At 39.0% G+C, this 22,174-nt stretch overlaps 1 protein-coding gene across 7 annotated transcripts in view; it reads right to left on the bottom strand.

The window, feature by feature from the left end:
* The window catches only part of STAT4 (signal transducer and activator of transcription 4), a 144,668-nt gene that overhangs the window by 107,256 nt on the left and 15,238 nt on the right, over positions 1-22,174 (bottom strand). For 3 of the 7 annotated variants that reach the window (XM_017869359.1, XM_017869360.1, XM_017869361.1), the window contains 2 exons: positions 6,354-6,482; positions 4,907-5,051 (listed from right to left, as the gene is read on the bottom strand). In XM_017869359.1, coding sequence (XP_017724848.1) covers positions 4,907-5,051; positions 6,354-6,481 — 273 coding nt within the window. In that variant the 5' untranslated portion in view covers position 6,482. Of the gene's footprint in view, positions 1-4,906; positions 5,052-6,353; positions 6,483-9,194; positions 9,331-9,576; positions 9,853-22,174 lie in introns of those variants that run through there. The other 4 variants (XM_017869357.1, XM_017869356.1, XM_017869362.1 and 1 more) reach the window with 4 other exon arrangements.

The following is a 22,174-nucleotide window of genomic DNA, read 5'->3' as shown; positions in this document are numbered from 1 at the left end:
ATTACAGGCTTGAGCCACCGCGCCCGGCCAATTTTTGTATTTTTAGTAAAGACAGGGTTTCGCCATGTTGGCCAAGCTGGCTCAAACTCCTGACCTCAGGTGATCCACCCAAAGTAATGGGATTACAGGCGTGAGCTACCACGCCCAGTCTAGAATGGCTATTTTTAAAAAGACAAAAAATAACATGCTGGTGACAAAGCAGAGAAAAAGGAAGTCTGTACACTGTTGGTAGGAGTGTGAATTAATACAACCAGTATGGAAATGTCTCAAAAAACTAAAAATAGAACTACCGTGGGCTCTAGCAATTCCACTACTAGTTATTTATCCAAAGGAAAAAAATTAGAATATAAAAGAGATGCCTGCACTTGCATGTTTATTGCAGCACTATTCACAATAACAAAGATTTGGAATCAACCTAAGTGTCCATTGATGGAAGAATGGATAAAGAAAATATTATATATACACATACAGACATATTATATATGTATATACATATATATGTATATATGTATTATATATTATATATAATATACATACATACACACATATAATATAATACTATTTGGCCAAAAAAAGAATAAAATCATGTCATTTGCAGCAACACGGATCGTCCCAGATGTCATTATGTTAAATAAAATAAGCCAGGCACAGAAAGACAAATATTGCACGTTCTCACTCATATGTGGGAGCTAAAGAAGTGGATCTCATAGAAGTAAAGAGTAGAATATAAATACCAGAGGCTGGGAAGGGTAGGTGGATGGAGGGAAATGAAAAAAGCCTGGTTAATGGGTACAAACATACAGTTAAATAGAAGGATTAAGTTCTAACATTCTATAGCAGGGTTAATATGGTTAACAACAATGTAATGTATATTTCAGAGTAGCTAGAAGAATGGACTTGAAATGTTTCCAACATAGAAATGATAAATTCTAAAGATGATGGATACTCCAAATACCCTGACTTAATCATTACACATTCTATGCATGGAATAAAATATTTCATGTACCCCATAAATATGTATATCAGTAAAAAAAGAATTATCACATGGGAGAAAATCTGGAGAGTAAAAAGATCAGTAGTGTTCGGGGGTTCCAGGGGAAGGGAGGGAATAATGAATATTGTGGAGGACAGGAGATTTTCAGGGGCCATGAAATTCTCTAGCATGATATTGTCATGGTAGATACATGACATTATGCATTGTCAAAACCCACAAAATTATACAACACAAGGAGTGAATCCTAATGTAGTCTTGAAAAGTAAGTTAATAATAATGTATCAATATTAGTTCTTCAACTGTCACAAATGTGTATTACCAATGCAAGACATGGATACTAGGGGAAACTGGGGTGTGGAGCTTGGAAGGAAGTATATGAGAACTTCACTTTCTGCTCAATTTTTCTGTAAACCTAAAACTACTCTTAAAAATAAACTGCATTAATTTGTTTAAGGTCCGTTAATTTTTTTAAAGCAAAACATTCTTGAATTATCTGGGGCGTATTTATTTTTAGCAAACTTTTAGCAAAAGACTATGGTCCTTGCTGTATGTTTTAGAATCAATTCTCTCCATACGCCTATCATTTCTGTGAGGAAAGTACCAGTGTAATTGCCCCTTACACTGCTGAGGAAATTGATGCCAGAGTGTGTGAATATCTTACTCAGGGCCACACTGCAAGTGGCAGGACCAGGATTCAAGTAACCCTTGCTCCTGGGTGTGAGTCTGCCTCCCCTTGAATAGGCCAAGGCCAGTTGAGTGATGGTGTTTATTACTTCCACCTTGGAGCTTCCTGAATTTACCCTCGGGAAAGTGGTTTTGTTTCGTCCTTTATAACAAGCCATTCCAAATTGTTATTGGAAGGAGGTGTAATATAAATAATAAAATACTGAAACTAGAGATCTCAGCTGTTCCACAAAGAACCAAAATTAATCTACCTTATACATCCCTTAGTTCCCCAGGTATCATACTATTTACTCCTTTTTGCTGTAGTTGTCAAGATAGTTTGTATTTAAACTTCCAGAGGATGAAAAGATTTAAACCAGATAAGCATAGTGTCAACAGTCATTTGATGGGGATTTTTTTTTTTCTTTTTTGTAGGGAAGAGAGGATCTTATTTTAAAAAAAGACTCATCATAACACCCCTCCCCCCCAAAACACACACAACTTAATAGGAGTATAGTAGGTTAAAAGAAGCACAAAATGCAAGTTTGTTTAGGTGTAAAACCATAGCTAACAATGATTTTTACTACTAGTTTCTACTGTGTTGTTAATACAAATACGCAATAAGCAGAATTTTAAAATTGATATATATGGAAGCACAAGAAAGGGCAAGCATTTTTTTCAACTCAAATATCTTAATTCACCAAACTGTGTTTTGAATTCCTAGTGTGCACTAGAACCATATTGAGTACTGAGGGTGAGGGAGGGGGTTCACAAAAGGAGATCAGGCTTTTACCCTTAAGGACCTTGTGACCCCGTTAGACACATGTGCAACACAGATGAAAGGGACACAAGGAGATGATGCTTACCTTGTAGTTGTCGCTGGAGGGTTGGAGGATGAGAACACAGACTAAAGCATGTGGTGAAGGTTTTCTTGTTGCACTGGGACCTACGTAGATTCTTTAGGGATGGATGGTAACTAGACTGGTGGAAGAGGGATGGAAGAGCATTCCTGGCCATGGGGCCATCATGGACAAGGCTGAGTCATTCAAGAGTGTGTGGGGTGTGTTCAGGAACAAGTAGTAGATCTATTTTTCTGAGGTAGGGATGTGGAGGAGCTCAAGGAAGATTGCTGGGAAAGGTCTAAAGAGGAAAGATGCTAGAGGGCCAATGACACACGCAGATGAGTTTGTGCTTGAGCTGAAGAGTGACTGGGGGTAACTGCAGGTATTTGAGCAGCGGCGTAATGAGATAGAAGTGATGGTTTAACAAGGTTCGTCTGATATAACCGGCCAGAAGTGAAGCTTCCCTCACAATCTTATCCTCCCACCCTGCACAAAAGATGGGCTGTTTACTTACCCCTGATTTACATTAAGGAAATCCTGCTATATTCCCTACCAACAACAACAAGAATCATTTATTCAATGCCTACTTCTTGCCAGAAGAAAAACACCAGCCTTCCTCACAATTCCAAAAGCTAAATAATCATCTTTATTTATATTAAAAGATACAGGGCAGAAGATTAAAGTGATTTGCTTAAAGCCACACTTGAGGGTCAGATTTTTAACCCAGAGCTTCTTGGTTCCAAGGACCATATATCATCTATTAATATTTTCCCCATCTGTGCTTATCTAGCAAAGTGACCTAAAGACGCTTTACTAATAGGCTAAGAGTTAGCAAACTTCCCTATAAATGGTCATATAAATATGATATACATATATATCACACGTGAATATGAGGCATATATATATACACACTTAGACATGTATAATACGCACACATATTTTTATTTTAGGCTGTGTAGGTCATGCTGTCTCTATCACAACTTCTGCCATTGCAGTGTAAGAGCAGCCAATAGCATATTGCTGACAAAACAGGATTTTTGGTAGCAAACAGAAATCTGTCTTTCATGGAGACAAGTCATTTAACAGTGGCCTCATTAGCTTAGTGCTTTAATCTGTAAACCTAAAATGGGGATTGGCATGCCATGGCCCACAAGTCAAAAGGCCACTGCCCATTTTCATATGGCCCATGACTAAGGATGGTTTTTATAATTTTGAGTGATTGGAAAAGAATAAAAATAAAATAGATCATACAATTTAAAATAATATTTCTGACACATGAAAATTGTATGAAATTCAAATTCCTGGTTTTTATTGAAACACAGCCACACTCATTGGTTGACATATTGTTATATGGCTATTGTCCTGTTTCTTGTCAAGAGTCTTGCAGATTTGTAGGGGATTACAAGGGCAAAGATAGCTCAGTGCAATCCAGACAACAATAGGAAAAACAATATATTTGTCCCTCTCACAAATGTTATGCCAAGAACATTTCTGTTATAGTCTAGCTAAAATGTTCTAAAAATGTGTTAATTGTAGGTTTTGGATTCTAAAAATATCTCCGTGAAAAATGGCACAAAGCACTTTTTCTGTTATCTGTTGTATACGTACTCAGTAAGTATTATAGCAGTCCATGGTCAGGGTTTATTACATTAGCACTCCTGGGTGTAGCTCCATATTAGCCTGCTTTTAATTCTTTAGATCCCTGATTCACTTACTTCATTTACTCACCCCTTAATCAGTAAACATTGCTTATCTACCACAAGTCCAGACTTATGTTGGGTGCTAGAAATTCAAAGTTAAACACTAAAGTCCTTGCCTCAAGGAACTCATGATACGGGGAGACATTGAACACATAGAAATAGCAATAATATCTAATATTAATATCGAATATAAATGCCACAGTACTGATGTGTTCTGGTGCTGAGGAAACACACACAGATGGGCTCTGCCTGGGTGAACCAGAGAGTACCAAAGAACACTTTTAAAGGAGAGTGATCTGAACCAAATCTGGAAGGATACATTCACTCATGATGCTCCCATTTAGGAATGAGAACAATACTAACTCTAACTTGTTACATAGGAGACAAAGGCAAGGGAGGGCTGCTGGAGAGCCATGAAACTGTACTGTTGAACTGGATCATAGCTAGTAAACAAGACACATGCAAGTCCCACTGCAACATACTTGTAATGTATTTTATACACTACATTTTTAGTGTATTTTACTTTCAACATTTCATGAAAAAATATTGGGTAATAAAATTGAGCAAAAAATTTGTAAGTGGTAAGATAACTCAATTTTTTCCCCTGAATTTCATTTGAAAATAATATAAGGGTACATATTTAATTTTTTAACTGAATTTAAGACTCATATATCCAAATATTTTCGAAAAGTAGAATGCATTCTCACCTGAAGGACTTTCCGAATTCTTTTTAAATTGTGTATCAAGAGTAGGTTTTTCTCTTTGGAAACACGACCTAACTGTTCATCTAGTTGTATTAACAAGTTTTGAAGAAGGATCGTTGCCATGGTTTCATTGTTAGAAGCCGCCTCCCTAAAAAAAAAAAAAGGATTATTACACAACAGAAAACAACTTGGTAAAATGTCTACTTTTTTACCATACTAATTTTAAAGCAATAAACCTATTACACGGTGATAAGCATTTAGAAGTTTTTAAAAATTAAATTGTAAACATGAAGAGATGCTCAACATCACTAATCATTAGGGAATTTCAAGTCAAAATCAGAGTAAGATACCTCTTCATACCCATTAGGGGGGCTATTACAAAAAGGAAAAAAAAAAAACAAACAGAAAATAAGTGTTGGTGAGGATACAGAGAAATTGTGCAATGCTGGTGGGAAGGTAGAATGGTCAATCACTGTGGAAAACTGTATGGCAGTTACCCAAAATATTAAACATAAAATTGCCATATGATCCAGTAATTCCACATCTGGGTATACACCCAAAAGAATTAAAAGCAGGGACTCAAACAGATATTTGCATACCAATATTCCTAGCAGAGTTATTAGCAATAGCCAAAAGGTTTAAACAACCCAAATTTCCATTGACAGATAAATTTATAAAACACAATGTGATACATACAAACAATGGAATATTATTGAACTTCAAAAAGGAAGAAAATTCTGATATGACGCCTGTTAAACATGAATGAATTTTGAAAACATTACACTAAGCAAAATAATTCAGTTACAAAAGGACAAATATTGTGTGATTCCAATTATATAAAGTACCTAGAGTAGTCAAATTCACAGAGACATAAAATAGAATGGTGATTGTCAGGGGTTGGGGGTGGAGGACTAGGGAGTTACTGTTTAAAGATTACAGAGTTTCAGTTTGGAAAGATGAAAAAGTTCTGCAGATGGATGGTGGTGATGGTTGCATAATAACGTACACCAAGAAAAATGGTAAATTTTATGTCATGTGTATTTTACCACAATAAAAAAGATGGCCGAATGAAAAAAAAAAATTAAATGGTATAAGGTGAATAGAGCTTTGAAGAATATTAATCTTACTGAGAAAAAATACTGACTTACATTCAGTCTGTGATACAGAACAATCAATTGATTTGCTTCTCTTTTAATACATGAAAAATTATTTGGGCTTTTGTTTACAGAGAAACAAAGCACTAGAACCATTAATTTTTCATTTACAATGAATGGAACCAGAAAGGACAATGATTCCCTTTCTTTGGGAAGGCTTTTCAAATTCTCGAGGAAGTTCTCTATCTGAAAAGAATGCATCTACTGAGTCAAAAGTGGACCATAAAATAAATTCACAGGGATAGAGCATCAAGCATTTGTGCATCAACTTCTAGGGAAAATATGTTTGATCCTACCAGTCTTGATTTTCAATCCACTGGGCCAACAGATGCCGAATTTCCATGGGAAAGTTGTCATCATAGAATTGATCCACCTGCTCCAAAAACTTGATTTCTAACTGTTGGACTTGATTCCACTGAGACATGCTATAAAAGAAGGGGTAGAATTAGAGTTTTAAAATATTGCTCATAGCCCTATAGTACATATTTTCTTTTTTCCTTAGAATTAGTCAATGTTATGACTGAATTCCAATATATCCAAGGATACAAAAATTTCACTTTTTTTTTTCATAATTCAACCCTAATGAAGGGAGAAGCCTTCTTTCTGTGCCCCTAAAGTACAGCCTTCCTTGCTCTAAAATGAACTCCTGTTCCACCTGCTCCAGGAAGCTTTCACTCCCGCTCCCGCTCCCCCAAACAGCCCACATCCTGCCCACAGCTATCTACGTGAATTTCTATTACCAACAAGCTCTTTCCCTGTCTCTTGTCCCCTCTACACTTAGACTTGGAGCAACTTGAAGGGAAATGTATTTGACATTTACTATACCTCCTAAAACCCTCTAAGACTTTATATGCGAGGACCAATCCCCCAAAAGGCTTCTTTTATATGAAATTGCCAAATTTCTGTTTTCTTTATTTCAGATTTGTCTGGCTTCTAGAGTCAGCTTTATGTTCCTGACTTCTAGTCCAATTATGTCTTAGCTTCATGAAGAATTTTATGTACGCATTTTCGTGGGCTCCAGTTTTTTTTAATTAAAAATATTTCTGAACCAGTGAATGTGTTTTATTTCTCTCTGTGAGGATCCACTATGGGTGGGCAGAGCTCTTAAAGGATGTAGTCTTTTTGTCTCTGAGAAACATCTGATAGTGGTTAAACCCTCAAATTACTTAAGGAGTAAGAAACCACACTTGATACCTATTTGGCAGCCATCATAAAACAAAAGTACGCATTTCCCCCTTGTAACTCCACTCTGGCCAATTTAGAAGCTGTAGAAGTATTTCCTAACTTAGGAAAATTAGTATGGCACTGCCTGCTTGAAATTACAGCATTTCATGTTTTCCAAAGTCAAAATTTTGATTATTTTGTCAGCAATTCTAAGTCAAATAAAAACACCAAACCCCCTTTTACGTGATTAATCGCCATAACATTTCAACACATTTCATAGATAGGCTAGGGTTTCCTTTTGCCTGTAGAACACCAGGGTAACTTCATATATTTCATATACATATTCTTCAGATTTCAAATGGAATCATTTTGAGCACCTTTTCCCTGAGCTCCTGGTAAATGACTTAAAATTTATAGAAAAACATGTTGCCAATGTTTTGCTAAAGAGAAAGCAAGTGGGAAAAGAGGTAATGTTTTATTTGCATATCACTTTATGTTTATGAAAACCTTTACACTTTACAATTCTAGCATATTGTAAATGCTCAATCAATGCTTGTTAAATGAAGGATGAGTGGCACTCCTGACATTGCTATGAATAGAGTAGGTGGATATAAGTAGTATGTCAACTTTAAAAAGGAAAAACTTGAAGATAAAATAGGCGAAATGACGCCTGCCTAATGTGTGGGGCTTCTAAGGGGCAATCTGAGGTTTCCTGAGCCTGAACTATTCGTCTTTCCAGATGTTGGAGAGACATCTGGAAAGCACAAAATTGGAACATTTGTTCCCATGCTACTATCAACATTGTCCTAGCTATCAATTTATTTTAATGACAACAGAGAACAGGAGTTGAAAATAGCATTACAATTTTTGATCATACTGTTGTTAAACCCCTGCTATGATCTGGATGAAAACGTATTTTCTAACTAAAACTTACACGTAGATGAGAGGAATAAGTTCTAGTGCTGTAACACTAGGATGAATATGGTTAACAGTAACAGTGTATATTTTCAAAAAGCTAAGAGGACTTTGAATGTCCACAACACAAAGTAATAAATGTTTGAGGTGATGGATATGCTGATTATCCTTTGATCATAACACATTGTTTATATTTATTGAAATATCACTCTATATTCCATAAATATTTACAACTGTGTGTCAAATAAAAATAAAAGGAAAATTTTTAAAAATAAAATAAACACCGAAAAAAAATCACTACTAAGATCTGAGTCTTTCGGAGAGCTGGATTCAAAGCTGAAAAAAGGAAGAAGGAGGAATACATAGTCCTAGGACATTTTCTACTGCAGCCTCTGGGAACGCCTTTAGACATCCTTCAGCAGGTTTGTTTGCTTTCACTGTCTAGGGACTACTTTCTCGTGAAAACTGTGTATGTTGCTTCTGAAAACTGAGTGCCTGTCTGTTCTTTTTGCATGCGGTTCCTAGAAGAACCCACTAAACGGGCATTTTGTCCCACTGTCTGTGAGCTGGTGGTGCCGCTTTGGCTCTGTGGCCTGTAGCTTGCAAAAGGAGATGACCTGCCCTAAAATGTCACTCGCGCCCATCAAAGCCACAGTCACCGGCTGCCGTAGCTGCGAGCTTTTTTCTGAAACCCAGGTAGCTAATCTAAAGTCAGACATCACAGCTCTAGAGAAGCTGGCTAAGAAAGTGAAGAGGGGCTCACTTTCAGCCTCCACGAGGACACACCTCCGCAGCCGCCGCAGCTCCCCGGCCCCGGCTGGCAGATTCGCCCGGGCACAGTGGTGCGGGCCTGCGGGGCGGTTTCCGCGGAGAGCCCGTACCAGGGCGCATCTGTGGGTCGTGGAGTCGGGCGCTTCCTTCTATAATAACCCTCCTCAGGCAGGTTAAAATGAAGCAACAGTTAAAACGCCAAGGGAAAGCAAAGCTTCAGAGCACCCTGCATAATAAGCGTGTCCTCCTCGCGAGAGGGAGCGAGAAGGTGTGGTCTGTCCACTTACCTAGCGCTCTCTCAGCACAGGTCCCAGGCGGTGCTCAAGTCCAAAGTCAGAAGCGCCCCCTCACAGTCCCTAGGAGAAGGCCGCTGACGCCATCGTCAGTAGGGGATTTGCATTTCTCCTCCCACTTGAGGCTTTCCTGTGCGTCAGTGTTCGAGTCTCTGGGACTTTACTTGGGTCGGTTCCCACCCACTCTTTATTCTAGAAATGCTAACACGCTGAAACTGGAGCCCCTTCATCGGGCGTCCTCTTCCCTCTTATCCTTCCCAGCCGCTCCCGCAACTGCAGGTGGCTCAGGAGTGCCAGGAGAAAGGGGAGGGGCGGGGTGCACATTTTCTTCAGTGGTTTCCTTAGACAATCCGAGATCCGCTGCAAAGTTACTTACCTGGAACTCAGTTCTTCAGCTTCCTCTCTCCCTTATATAAGACTCCACTCAGCCTGGTGAGCCACCCCTGAGCTGGAAGGGGTGGGTAGCCAGGATTAAAACACCAAACTCGTAGACCTCACTGGGTTCCAATTCCAGTGGGGCCCGCCCACTCTGAGAAGGGTGACCTGACCCAGAGGTTTGGGCCAACTCCTGGGTAGGCCACCAGTGCCTGCCCTTCCTGGCCCAGCCTCCTCCTACTCTCCCTGAGTGGCCTTGCCCCTGGTTGTTAGGGTGCGTTCTTCTCCCTTTGTGACATCAGCCTGTTCTAGAATCACAGAGTTGGAGGAAGTCTTCGTCCCATCTAATGCTAAATCCTCTTTCATATCTAAAGAGACCCAGTGAGATGACCAGGATGACTCAATAAGTTAGCCATGGAGACCGATAAGAGCCCAGGTGTTTCCCTTCCCACCTCAGTGGTCTTTTAATTTCATCTCCTTGGAGTTAGTTCTTAACTCCTTGATTCACAGTAGGGGCCCTATAAACGTTCAATAAAATAAAGACAAGCGCAGGCGTGGTGGCTCACACCTGTAATCCTGGCATTTTGGGAGGCCGAGATGGGAGGACTCCTTGAGCCCAGGAGTTTGAGACCAGCCCAGGCAACACAGTAAAACCCCACTGTGTATTAAAAAATCAATAAAAATGTTTAAAAAAGTAAAATTAGTAAAATAAAGGCAGACAGACTGAAAGAAAGGTAGAAAGTGTCACTCAATTTGATTAGACACATGCTTAGAGCAATATACCAAGGTAAAACACCTGCCTCCCTCTCCCCTGACCAGTATCACACAGGTACACTCTCTGGATTCTTCTCTTCCAGGTGACATTATTATCATGTGCTTAAACTTACAACCCACCCCCAAACAGATCAATAAACCCAAAGTCACACTTCCCATATCACTCTAAATTTCCTGGTTAAGTAGGCCTGGTCCCCACTGCTTGTTCAGTGGGCAATTTCCAGGAGTTTATGCTGCTCTGACCCTACATGAGAAAGTGCCAATTTCAGGCTAGTCCATAAGCTACTAAGCAAAGTCTGATTTTCTTCAGGGGAAGCTGTCACTGCCTATAGGAAAAAAAATCCAAATTCTTGGCACTTTAAGTTCTGTACAGTTTGGTCCCGACCTATCCAGGAAACTTTTCTCTCCTATAAAGAGCCCACAATGTGACCCAAAACAGTCACCTCAGCTACCAAGATTAACCTCATTTTTCACTACCGATGCTTTCTTCAACTGGATATTCCTTCCTGAGCCTACCTACTTAGTGAAATCCTATAGTTCTCAGTGAAGACTTCCCGATGACCTGAACCAACAGCAATGTTTCCCTGCTCCAAACTCTTGTCATACTTCCTGTCCAAACCAGTGCTCTCCAAGAGAAATAAAATGCAAGCCACATATGTAATTGCAAATTTTCTCATAGCCACATTAAAAAGGAAAAAAGCACAGGTAAAATTAATTTTAATATTGTAAATAACCCGGTATATACAAGAATCTTAACATTTTGGCATATAATCAATATAAACAATTATTAATAAGATACTTTGCATTCTTTATTTCATACTCAATCTCTGAAGTCTGCTGTGTATTTAGCTCTTACAGGGCATGTCAGTTAGGACTAGCCACATTCCAAGCCACATGTGGCTAGTGGCTGCCATGTTGGATAGTGCACATTTAGACCACTTATTCAGCACTTTTCACTTCCTGCCTCATAGTGTTAGTCACACTGGTTTTACATGTCCTTATCATTATCATATTCAATTGTTGAGTGCCTGCTGTACAAAACAGAGAGTTTGTTCTCTTCTTCCTTTTCAGGGCCTTACCTTGGGGCTCCGACAGCAGTTCCTAAACTGTTTGTTCTCAAGATGCCATTATTCCCTTAAAAATTGTTGACAAACCCAAGGAATGTTTGTGTATTACTGTTCTGGATGAAATTTTTGTTTACTGTGTTAAAACTTAAATCTGAGAAAAAATGAAAATCTGTATTTAATTTATTCCTTTAAAACGACAATAATAAACCCACTATGTGTTAAACATGTTTTAGGAAAAACAAATATATCTTCCAGCACGAAAAACTTAATGAGAAGAGTGGCATTTTAGAAATCTCTTTAATGTCTGGTTTGAGAGAAGACAGCTGGATTCTCATATCTGTTTCTGCACTTAATCTGCTGCAAAGTATTATTCTGGTTGACATATTTGAAGAAAGTATGGACTCACACATTTATGTAGTTGGAAAAGGGGAGTATTATAATGACCTTTTCAAATAATTCTTCTTCTTTGATATCACATCAAAACTTAACGAGTGGTAGTTTCTGAAGGGCTAGTTGCATTGTGAAATCTGAAATCTTATCAATATACTTTATGTATACTGTTACATTTAAATATTTTGTTGTATATATTTTGAATATTACCCACAAATTATTTTGCAATGTCAGACACTGGTCATTTGAAAAACATTAGTCCACTGAAGTATGCAGATTTTCTAAATGCTGACATATTTCATCATACAATATTCAGAAATTCATGTAATATCAATGTTGATCTCATCATGTAAAGTAGTTTAAATACTGGGAAGCAGTCAAGCTCATGATGATGGATACAAGCTCTCCAAATTCTAATTTTTGAGAGCCTGAAAGCTCAGTTTTATTATTGGCAACAGATACTGCCAGGTGTTTTTCTTGAAGTGACAGCCTCATCTTGGCAACTCAAACAATCACGCAAGTGCTCTTCCTTGAGATGATCACCATCCTCTAATATGTGCCTTTTCCATTTCATCACAAAGAATATTAAAAAGACATGTACTTAAGGTCTGAGATTTAATAAAATTAATAACTTTTACCGCTTCATCAAAAACATTCTTAAGTCAAACTGGCATTTTAAAATTTTTATTGTAAGTGCATGGTGGTGAAAGATACAACTGCTAGTATAATTTGGCACCAGTTCCTTGTTTTGTGCTAAGGCCCCAACAGTTTTACCCACCATTGCTCTGGTACCATTGGTGCAAATGTTAGCAGAGGAGTGAAAAGACAAAACCGTATTAGTATTATTATAAAAATAGTTTAACCTTGCAGATGCCCTAAAAAGATCTCGGGAGCCACTCCCAGGGATATCCGTGTTAACACTTAAAGAACCATTGCTCTTTTTGCCATATGCTGCCAACTGTAGCTTGTTTAGCCAGAGATGTCCATCTTGAGGGACTTGCCCAAATGCACACTTTTTTCTTAGTTAAAGCTTCTGCCTTGAACCTCTGTGTTCCTTCTCTATTTCATGAGTGGAGCAAGACATCTAAGAAAGGGCACTTCTATGTCCAATGTTTTTCTCTTTTTTAGGATCAAAACTAAATAAGCAGGTCCTCAGTTTCTTGGCCCTACACTGGCCCTGGCCTTGTCAGTCCCTCAGAGACAAAGACAAAAAAAAAAAAAAAAGAAATTCGAAGTAAAATGAAGAACAAACCAAATGGTAAAATGAAACCCCTGTAAGGTTTTCCAAATTCAAAGGCCCCCACAGATTCCTGTCTCCCTTCTAAAACAGCCACCCAGTTGCCCTGGTGATAAGCCCTATATCTCATTTTTTTGCTGCATCATCCTAAGAAGAAAATCCCAGATTAAAGACTTTCTGAAAAGTAGATTCTAGTTCTGGTGTGTCAATTTCTAGCGGTACAAAGTTGTATAAGTTATCTAACTTCTCTAACCCCAAAACTCCCTGTCTATAAAAGTGGGGATATTATATCCCACCTGAAATTGCTGGGAAGAGTCAAAGATATAATGTAAGAAATGGGATCAGGTTAAATGCTGAATCAATAGCTGTTAATAATAGAATAATAAACAAGTTATGGGTAACTTTGGCAGTCACCAGGTTAACTCTCCAACTTCTCTGCTACCTTCCTGTACAGAGCGGAAATGGAGATAAAGAGAGGCCGGGTGGGATAGGCAGGTTGACAGTCGTAAATAGAAGACAGGGTAGATTCAAAATCAGTTCTGACTGTGCTTTTCCCACTCTGCCCAGTGGAGCTGCTTTTGTGGGAAACAGAGAGAGGAAGAGAGAGGATATCACTCTTGCTGCTGTAAGAGAAGTAGACCAGCTCCACCTTCTCCCAATTTTTGTACAAAAAATATAAACATTTGCTGGTTTCAGTTTTGTGGTATCACCATACTTCTCCTCTCCTCTCTTAAGTGTCCTGAGGAACTGGGGTGAGCTGGAGTTGGAGGTTGGACAGACAATATGCACACCCAGAAAGATGCGTTGAGTTCCCTGGTTGCATATGTTAGTGCCACATGAGTGGGACAGCAAGGATTATTGGGATAAGATGGCCTGGTGCGAATCTCGTCAACTCATCTATGTGCACGTTGCTCTAGCTCTATCAGAACAGAAACATTGTCTTGTAAAAGGGCTTAATATCAATCTTGTTAATTTTCTAAAGTCCAGTTCCCAATGACTCTGCTCCCTCTACTGCCATCTCAGAAGCGTTGCAATTTACAAATCATATTCATATACCTCCAAGCCAGACATAGTGCCAAGAACTTCACATGTATTGTTTTAGTTAATCCTCATAGCACTCCACAGGATTAAATATCAAGATTTTCTCCAGTTGGCAGATAAGGGGACAGAGGTTTAGTGAGCTTTAGTGAGGCTAATCAGAGGTAAGGACAGATTTGGGATTCAAACGCAGGACTGTCTGACTCAGAAACAATGCCCATAACCATTCTGCATTACTAAAACTCTTATCTGCTCTTATGAGAAAAGCAATAACTTGCTCAGAGAGCTATAGAGGAAATAAGTTTGATGACTTAAACATGAATTCCAAAAAAGAGAGGATCAGTGCATGGTTCAATCTTTTGACTTCCCTGGGCCACATTGGAAGAATTGTCTTGGGCCACACATAAAATACACTAAAGCTAACAATAGCTGATGAGCTTTAAAACAATCTCATAATGTTTTTGTGTTGGGCCGCACTCAAAGTCGTCCCGGGCCATATGCAGCCCATGGGCTGGAAACACTTTGTCTACAGTTTTCTTTTCTTGTAATGTCTTCCGGAAGCTTGGGTAGAATTGGTATTATTTCTTCCTTAAATGTTTGAAAAAAATCACCAGTGAAGTAATCTCTGAATGGAGTTTTTTGGTGGGAAATTTTTAAACTACAAATTCAATTTATTAGATCTAGGACTACTTAGGTTACCTATTTTCTCTTGAGTGAACTTTGCCGGTTTGTGTCTTTCAAAGTATTTATATATTTCATCTAGGCTGTTATTAGAGACATAAAGTTGTTTATAATATTTCCTTTTAGCAAGTTATTCTTTTAATTCCCTTTTATTCCAGTTATTCTTTTAATAGCTAGAAAATCTATAATAATCTCACCTCTCTCAATTCTGATATTGGTAGTCTGTGTCTTCTTTTTTTTCTCCCAGGATAGTTGTACTAAAAGTTTATCAATTTTATTTATATTCTCAAAGAACAAACTTTTGGTTTCATGGATTTTTTCTATTGTGTTTCTGCCTTCTGTTTCATTGACTTCTACTCTTCATTTTCTTTTATTTACTTCTGTTTCAGTTTGCTTTTCTTTCTTTTATATATATATTTTATATATATATTATATATTTTTATATATATATATATTATATATATTTTTTTCTTTTGAGATGGAGTCTTGCATTGTCACCCAGGCTGGAGTGCAGTGGTGCAATCTCGGCTCACTGCAACCTCCGCCTCCCAGTTTCAAGCGATTCTCCTGCCTCAGCCTCCTAAGTAGCTGGGATTGCAGGCACATACCACCACGCCCAGTTAATTTTTGTATTTTTAGTAGAGACCGGGTTTCACCATGTTGCAGGCTGGTCTCAAATGCCTGACTTTGTGATCCGCCTGCCTTAGCCTCCCAAAGTGCTGAGATTACAGGTCTTATATATTTTAAGGCAGAAACCTAGGTCATTGATTGGATCTTTCTTCTTTCCTGATATAAGCATCTATATATTTCTTCCTTTCCGTTGCTTAAGCTATATCAAACAAATTTTGATATGTTGTATTTTAATTTTCATTTATTCTACTTAAAATTTCCCTTGTGATTTCTTCTTTGATTTATGATGTTTGGGTTTTAATTAATTAATTAATTAGCATTGTGACTTTTGCTTTCCAAACATATGGATCATTTTCCAATATTTTTCTCATATCCATTTTTAATTTAATTCCATTGTGGTTAGATAACATACTTTTTTGTTATTTGAATTATTTAAAATTTACTGAGTCTTGTTCTATGGCTGAGAATATTTTGGTCAATGTTTAGGACACTTAAAAGAATGTGTTCTCTGCTGCTGTTGGGTGAAGAGTTTTTGCAGTCTCAGTGAGGTCAAGTTGGTTGATAGTATTATTCAAGTCTTCTATATCATTCCTGATTTTCTTCCCATTTATTCAATGTATCATCAGAGGAATATTTAAATCTTCAGCTATAATCCTGGATTTGTCTGTCTTCTTTCAGTCCTTTCACATTTCATGTCACATATTTTGAAGCTCTGCTATTAAGTGCATAAACATTTAGAATTGTTTTGTCCTTTTGATGATTTTCCTTTTACTTTTATGAAATGACCCTTGTTATCCCTGTTAATATTTTTTGCTCTTGACGTCTACTTCGTCTTATATTTATATAGCCACAGCAACTTTCTATGATTAGTGTGAGCATGATATATTATTTTCCCCATCTTTTACTTTTTACTTATTTATTTATATTTGAAATGTATTTCTTGTAGGTAGCATATAATTGGGTCTCGCCTTTTTATCCAATTTAACAATTTCTGCTTTCATCATGTATGAAGAGCTTTTTCCACTCTGGCTGTTGAGAATATAAATTATGCTTAGCCTTGTGTGAGCTCCAGAAATTTTTCCACCTACTCCTCTTTAGTGATTCCTCCCCACCCCTCATCTTTGAGTAGTTCCTTTGCAAACATGGACTATTCAGTACTCAGCTGAAGAATGAAGGGGAGCCTTTTGCAGTCTTCTTCCTGGTACTCTGCCCTGTAAATTCTGGCCAGGTTGGCCTCACCAAACTCTCAACTCTGCCTTCTCAACTCTGAGAGAATGCCAGGCTCTATTCGAGTTTCCTCTTTCTGTGCTGGAGCTTGGAAACTTTCTCTAGAAAGTAAGCTAGGAGAATAATAAAGATTGCCTCATTTGTTCACTTCTCTTGCACTGCCTCTTTGTCAATTTCTGAAAAATCATTGTTTCACGGTTTGTGTTTGTTTGCTTAGCTGTGTATTTAACATAAGTGGGTAATCCACTATGGAGGGGTTGCCAGATTTAGCAAAAGAAAACAAAATAAGACTGCCAGTTAAATTTGAATGTCAGAACAACAACGAATAGTTTTTTCAGTATATATATGACCCATATTTATAGTATAAGTTTGTTTGAAATTCAAATTTCAGTGGGCTTCCAGAATTTTTATCTGGCAACCCTAATCCCTGTTAATCTATTATGTCCAAAGGCAGAAGTCCCCTGAAACTATTTTAGGTGCTAGAGCTTGTACTTGTTGGAAATCTATTCAATTCAGTATGAAATATTTACTGAGCTCATACATCACAATGAGAATAATTTAGGGTTGAATTGGCAGAGAAGACAAAATAAGCATATGAAATTAATAATGCTCAGTTGAATGGCAATGCCAAATGTAAATGCCACAGGAATTCAGAAGAATGACCACAATGAACTGAAGTAGTCAGAAAAAGCCAGAAGATGAGTTTAATAAAAAAAGTGAAGGATGAAAGAACTGTATTCAGGTATGCAGAACAGTGATGCTCAGCCTGCTTAGAGAAGGTCAGGTCCAGACCCAGTACTAAGACTGGCATCCTTCTATACAGGGAGAAGAATAATCTAAACCAAAGATTTATGGAGGGTCATTACAAACAAGATTAGTTGGCATCAGTGTCTCTGAGAATAGCTGTTTAGTTTGCTCATTATGCAAGAGTGACTGGTTGAGGGGGATGAGTGAGGACTGAAATCTAAACTGTGCTTCAGTTCCCAAGACATAAGTGTTGGTGCAGGGCTGCAGCCAATTGGAGGAAGAAATGATTTTTCTAATTTGAATGTACCTTGTGGGACATCTGAGGCCCTGGTGGGAGCTTCAGTGTCTTCCTTCTGAGTAACTGTGGTATGATGACTCTGCTACTGTGACCCAGCTTTTTTAGTGCTAGAGTTACTATGGGGAGAGATGGGTGGAGATGTTAGAAGATACATCATCTCTGAGCGGTGAGCATTCTGTACCGGGCTGTTGTGCAGAAGAGGGTGAGAAGGGACAGGATGAAATTTGTTTTATAGTTGGGGGGAACAAAGTAGGTGAAGTGAGATGGAGCTGATAGGACTTTAGATTAATATGCGATAGAACCCCTCCAAAGTTCAGCACCAGCACTCAGAGGTCTGAATATTAACAGTCTGAAATATTGGTGCCATCCAATAAAGAGTGGCCCCTAAATCAAGCACTGTGAACTCAAAGCCCTCCTGGGACAACCAGATGATGGGGCCTATGGAGAATCTTTCTTTCTTTCTTTCTTTCTTTCTTTCTTTCTTTCTTTCTTTCTTTCTTTCTTTCTTTCTTTCTTTCTTTCTTTCTTTCTTTCTTTCTTTCTTTCCTTTCTTTTCTCTCTTTCTTTCTTTCTTTCTTTTCTGTCTTTCTCTTCCTCCCTTCCTCCCTCCCTCCCTCCCTTCCTTCCTTCCTTCCTTCCATCTTTCCTTTCTTTCTTTCTTTTTGACAGAGTCTCACTCTGTCGCCCAGGCTGGAGTGCAATGGCATGACCTTGGCTCACTGCAACCTCTGCTTCCCAGGTTAAAATGATTCTCCTGCCTCAGCCTCCCCAGTAGCTGGGATTACAGGCCTGCATCACCATGCCTGGCTAAATTTTTAAATATTTTTAGTAAAGATGGGGTTTCACCATGTTGGCCAGGCTGGTCTCAAACTCCTGACCTCAAGTGATCCATCTGCCTTAGCCTCCCAATGTCTGGGATTACGGGCTTGAGCCACTGCATCCGGCCAGAGAATCTAACAGGAAGCTGCAAATCTGGATTTTTAAGAAAAAATCACCTGCATTTCAATTGTTAGTATAATTCAAAGAACTTAACCACATACACACACACACACACACACACACACACACACACACACACACACAACCAAAACACAGTATAGACCCACAGTATTCTAACTAAATAATACACATCTATAGGTGTGAATGCTGCCAAATTTCCTTCTCTGTTTGAAAGCAGTATTTCCCAGCCCTAATCATCCTATGCACTGTCACTATTATCTACTGGGAGTCTCCCAAAAATGGGAGAGAAAGGGAAGAGGAAGGAAGAGGAGAACCAAACCAAATATTACTCTTTATAGTCAGGTGGGTGAATGTAAGTATTTTGGAGGATGTGAACCAGAACAGTTACTTTCACCCCTCTTATCATTCAGCAGTTTGATCTTTTTTAAAGAATGAGGTGAAATAGGAACAGCTCCGGTCTGCAGCTCCCAGTGTGATCAACACAGAAGATGGGTGATTTCTGCATTTCCAGCTGAGGTACCTGGTTCAGGGCAAGCCGAAGCAGGGAAGGGCATTGCCTCACCCGGGAAGTACAAGGGGTTGGGGGGATTTCCCTTTCCTAGCCAAGGGAAGCCATAACAGACTGTACCTGGAAAAATGGGATACTCTTGCCCAAATACTGCACTTTTCCCATGGTCTTAGCAACCAGCAGACCAGGAGATTCTCTCCCATGCCTGGCTCAGCAGGTCCCATGCCCATGGGGCCTTGCTCATTGCTAGCGCAGCAGTCTGAGATCAATCTGTGAAGCTGTAGCCTGGCAGGGGGAGGGCTTTCCACCATTTCTGAGGCTTCTGTAGGCAAACAAAGTGGCTAGGAAGCTCAAACTGAGCAGATCCCACAGGAGCTCAGCAGGGCCTCTGCCTCTATAGACTCCATCACTGTGGGCAGGGTATAGCTGAAAGAAGGCAGCAGAAACTTCTGCAGACTTAAACGTCCCTGTCTGACAGCTCTGAAGAGAGCAATGGTTTTCCCAGCATGGCGTTTGAGCTCTGAGAAGGAAGATACTGCCTCCTCAAGTGGGTCCCTGAACCCTGTGTAGCCTAACTGGGAGACACCTCCCAGTAGGGGCCGACTGACACCTCATACAGGTGGGTGCCCCTCTGGAACGAAGCTTCCAGAGGAAGGATCAGGCATCAGTAGTTGCTGTTCTGCAATATTTGCTGTTCTGCAGCCTCCGCTGGTGATACCCAGGCAAACAGGGTCTAGAGTGGACCTCCAGCAAACTCCAAAAGACCTGCAGCTGAGGGACCTGACCAGTAGAAGGAAAACTAACAAACAGAAAGGAAGAGCATCAACATCAACAAAAAGGACATCCACGACAAAACTCCATCCGTAGGTCACCAGCATCTAAGACCAAGGGTAGATAAAACCACAAAGCTGGGGAGAAAACAGAGCAGAAAAGCTGAGAATTCTAAAAACCAGAGTGCCTCTTCTCTTGCAAAGGATCACAGCTTCTTGCCAGCAAGGGAACAAAGCTGGATGGAGAGCGACTTTGATGAGTTGACAGAAGTAGACTTCAGAAAGTCGGTAATAACAAACTTCTCCAAGCTAAAGGAGGATATTTGAAGCCATTGCAAGGAAGTTAAAAACCTTGAAAAAGGTTAGACGAATGGCTAACTAGAATAAACAGTGTAGAGAAGACCTTAAATAACCTGATGGAGCTGAAAACCATGGCATGAGAACTTTGTGACGCATGCACAAGCCTCAATAGCCCATTTGATCAAGTAGAAGAAAGGATATCAGTGATTGAAAGTAAAATTAATGAAATAAAGCAAGAAGAAAAGGTTAGAGAAAACAAGAGTAAAAAGAAACAAACAAAGCCTCCAAGAAATATGGGACTATGGGGAAAGACCAAATCTACATTTGATTGGTGTACCTGAAAGTGACGGGGAGAATAGAACCAAAATGGAAAACACTCTTCAGGATATTATCCAGGAGAACTTCCCCAACCTAGCAAGGCAAGACAACATTCAAATTCAGGAAATACAGAGAACACCACAAATATACTCCTCAACAAGAGCAACCCCAAGACACATAATTGTCAGATTCAGCAAGGTTGAAATGAAGGAAAAAATGTTAAGGGCAGCCAGAGAGAAAGGTCAGGTTACACACAAAGAGAAGCCCATCAGACTAACAGTAGATCTCTCGACAGAAACCCTACAAGCCAGAAAAGAGTGGGGGCCAATATTCAACATTCTTAAAGAAAAAATTTTCAACTCAGAATTTCATATCCAGCCAAATTAAGCTTCATAAGTGAAGGAGAAATAAAATCCTTTACAGACAAATGCTAAGAGATTTTGTTACCACCAGGGCTGCCTTATAAGAGCTCCTGAAGGAAGCACTAAACATGGAAAGGAACAACTGGTACCAACACTGCAAAAGCATGCTAAATTGTAAAGACCATTGATGCTAGGAAGAAACTGCATCAATTAACAGGCAAAATAACCAGCTAACACCATAATGATACATTAATGATACATATTAATGATCAAATTAACACATAACAATATTAAACTTAAATGTAAATGGGCTAAATGCCCCAATTAAAAGACACAGACTGGCAAATCGGATAGAGTCAAGAACCATCAGTGCACTGTATTCAGGAGACCTATCTCACATGCAGAGACACAAATAGGCTCAAAATAAAGGGATGGAGGAAGATCTACCAAGCAAATGGAAAGAAAAAGAAGCAGGGGTTGCAATCCTAGTCTCTGTTAAAACAGACTTTAAACCACCAAAGATCAAAAAAGACAAAGAAGGCCATTACATAATGGTAAAGGGATCAATTCAACAAGAAGAGCTAACTATTCTAAATATATACACACCCAATACAGGAGCACCCAGATTCATAAAGCAAGTTCTTAGACACCTACAACGAGACTTAGATTCCCAAACAATAATAATGGGAGACTTTAACACCCCGCTGTCAATATTAGACAGATCAATGAGACAGAGATTAACAGGGATATCCAGGACTTGAACACAGCTCTGCACCAAGGGGACCTAACAGACATCTACAGAACTCTCTACCCCAAATCAACAGAATATACATTCTTCTCAGCACTGCATCGCACTTATTCTAAAATTGACCATGTAATTGGAAATAAAGCACTCCTCAGCAAATGTAAAAGAACAGAAATCACAACAAACTCTCTCAGACCACAGTGCAATCAAATTACAACTCAAGATTAAGAAACTTACTCAAAACCGCACAACTACATGGAAACTGGACAACCTGCTTCTGAATGACTACTGGGTACATAACGAAATGAAGGCAGACATAAAGATGTGTTTTGAAACCAATGAGAACAAAGATACAACATACCACAATCTCTGGGACACATTTAAAGCAGTGTGTAGAGAGAAGTCTATAGCACTAAATGCCCACAAGGGAAAGCAGGAAAGATCTAAAATCGAGACCCTAACATCACAATGAAAAGAACTAGAGAAGCGAGAGTAAACACATTCAAAAGCTAGCAGAAGGCAAGAAATAATTAAGATCAGAGCAGAA

This window comes from Rhinopithecus bieti, unplaced genomic scaffold (assembly GCF_001698545.2).
Source record: "Rhinopithecus bieti isolate Rb0 unplaced genomic scaffold, ASM169854v2 scaffold_5051, whole genome shotgun sequence".
Taxonomy (NCBI): Eukaryota; Metazoa; Chordata; class Mammalia; order Primates; family Cercopithecidae; genus Rhinopithecus; species Rhinopithecus bieti.
Note: the sequence above shows the minus strand (reverse complement) of the source record. Positions and strands in the feature narration are given on the sequence as shown.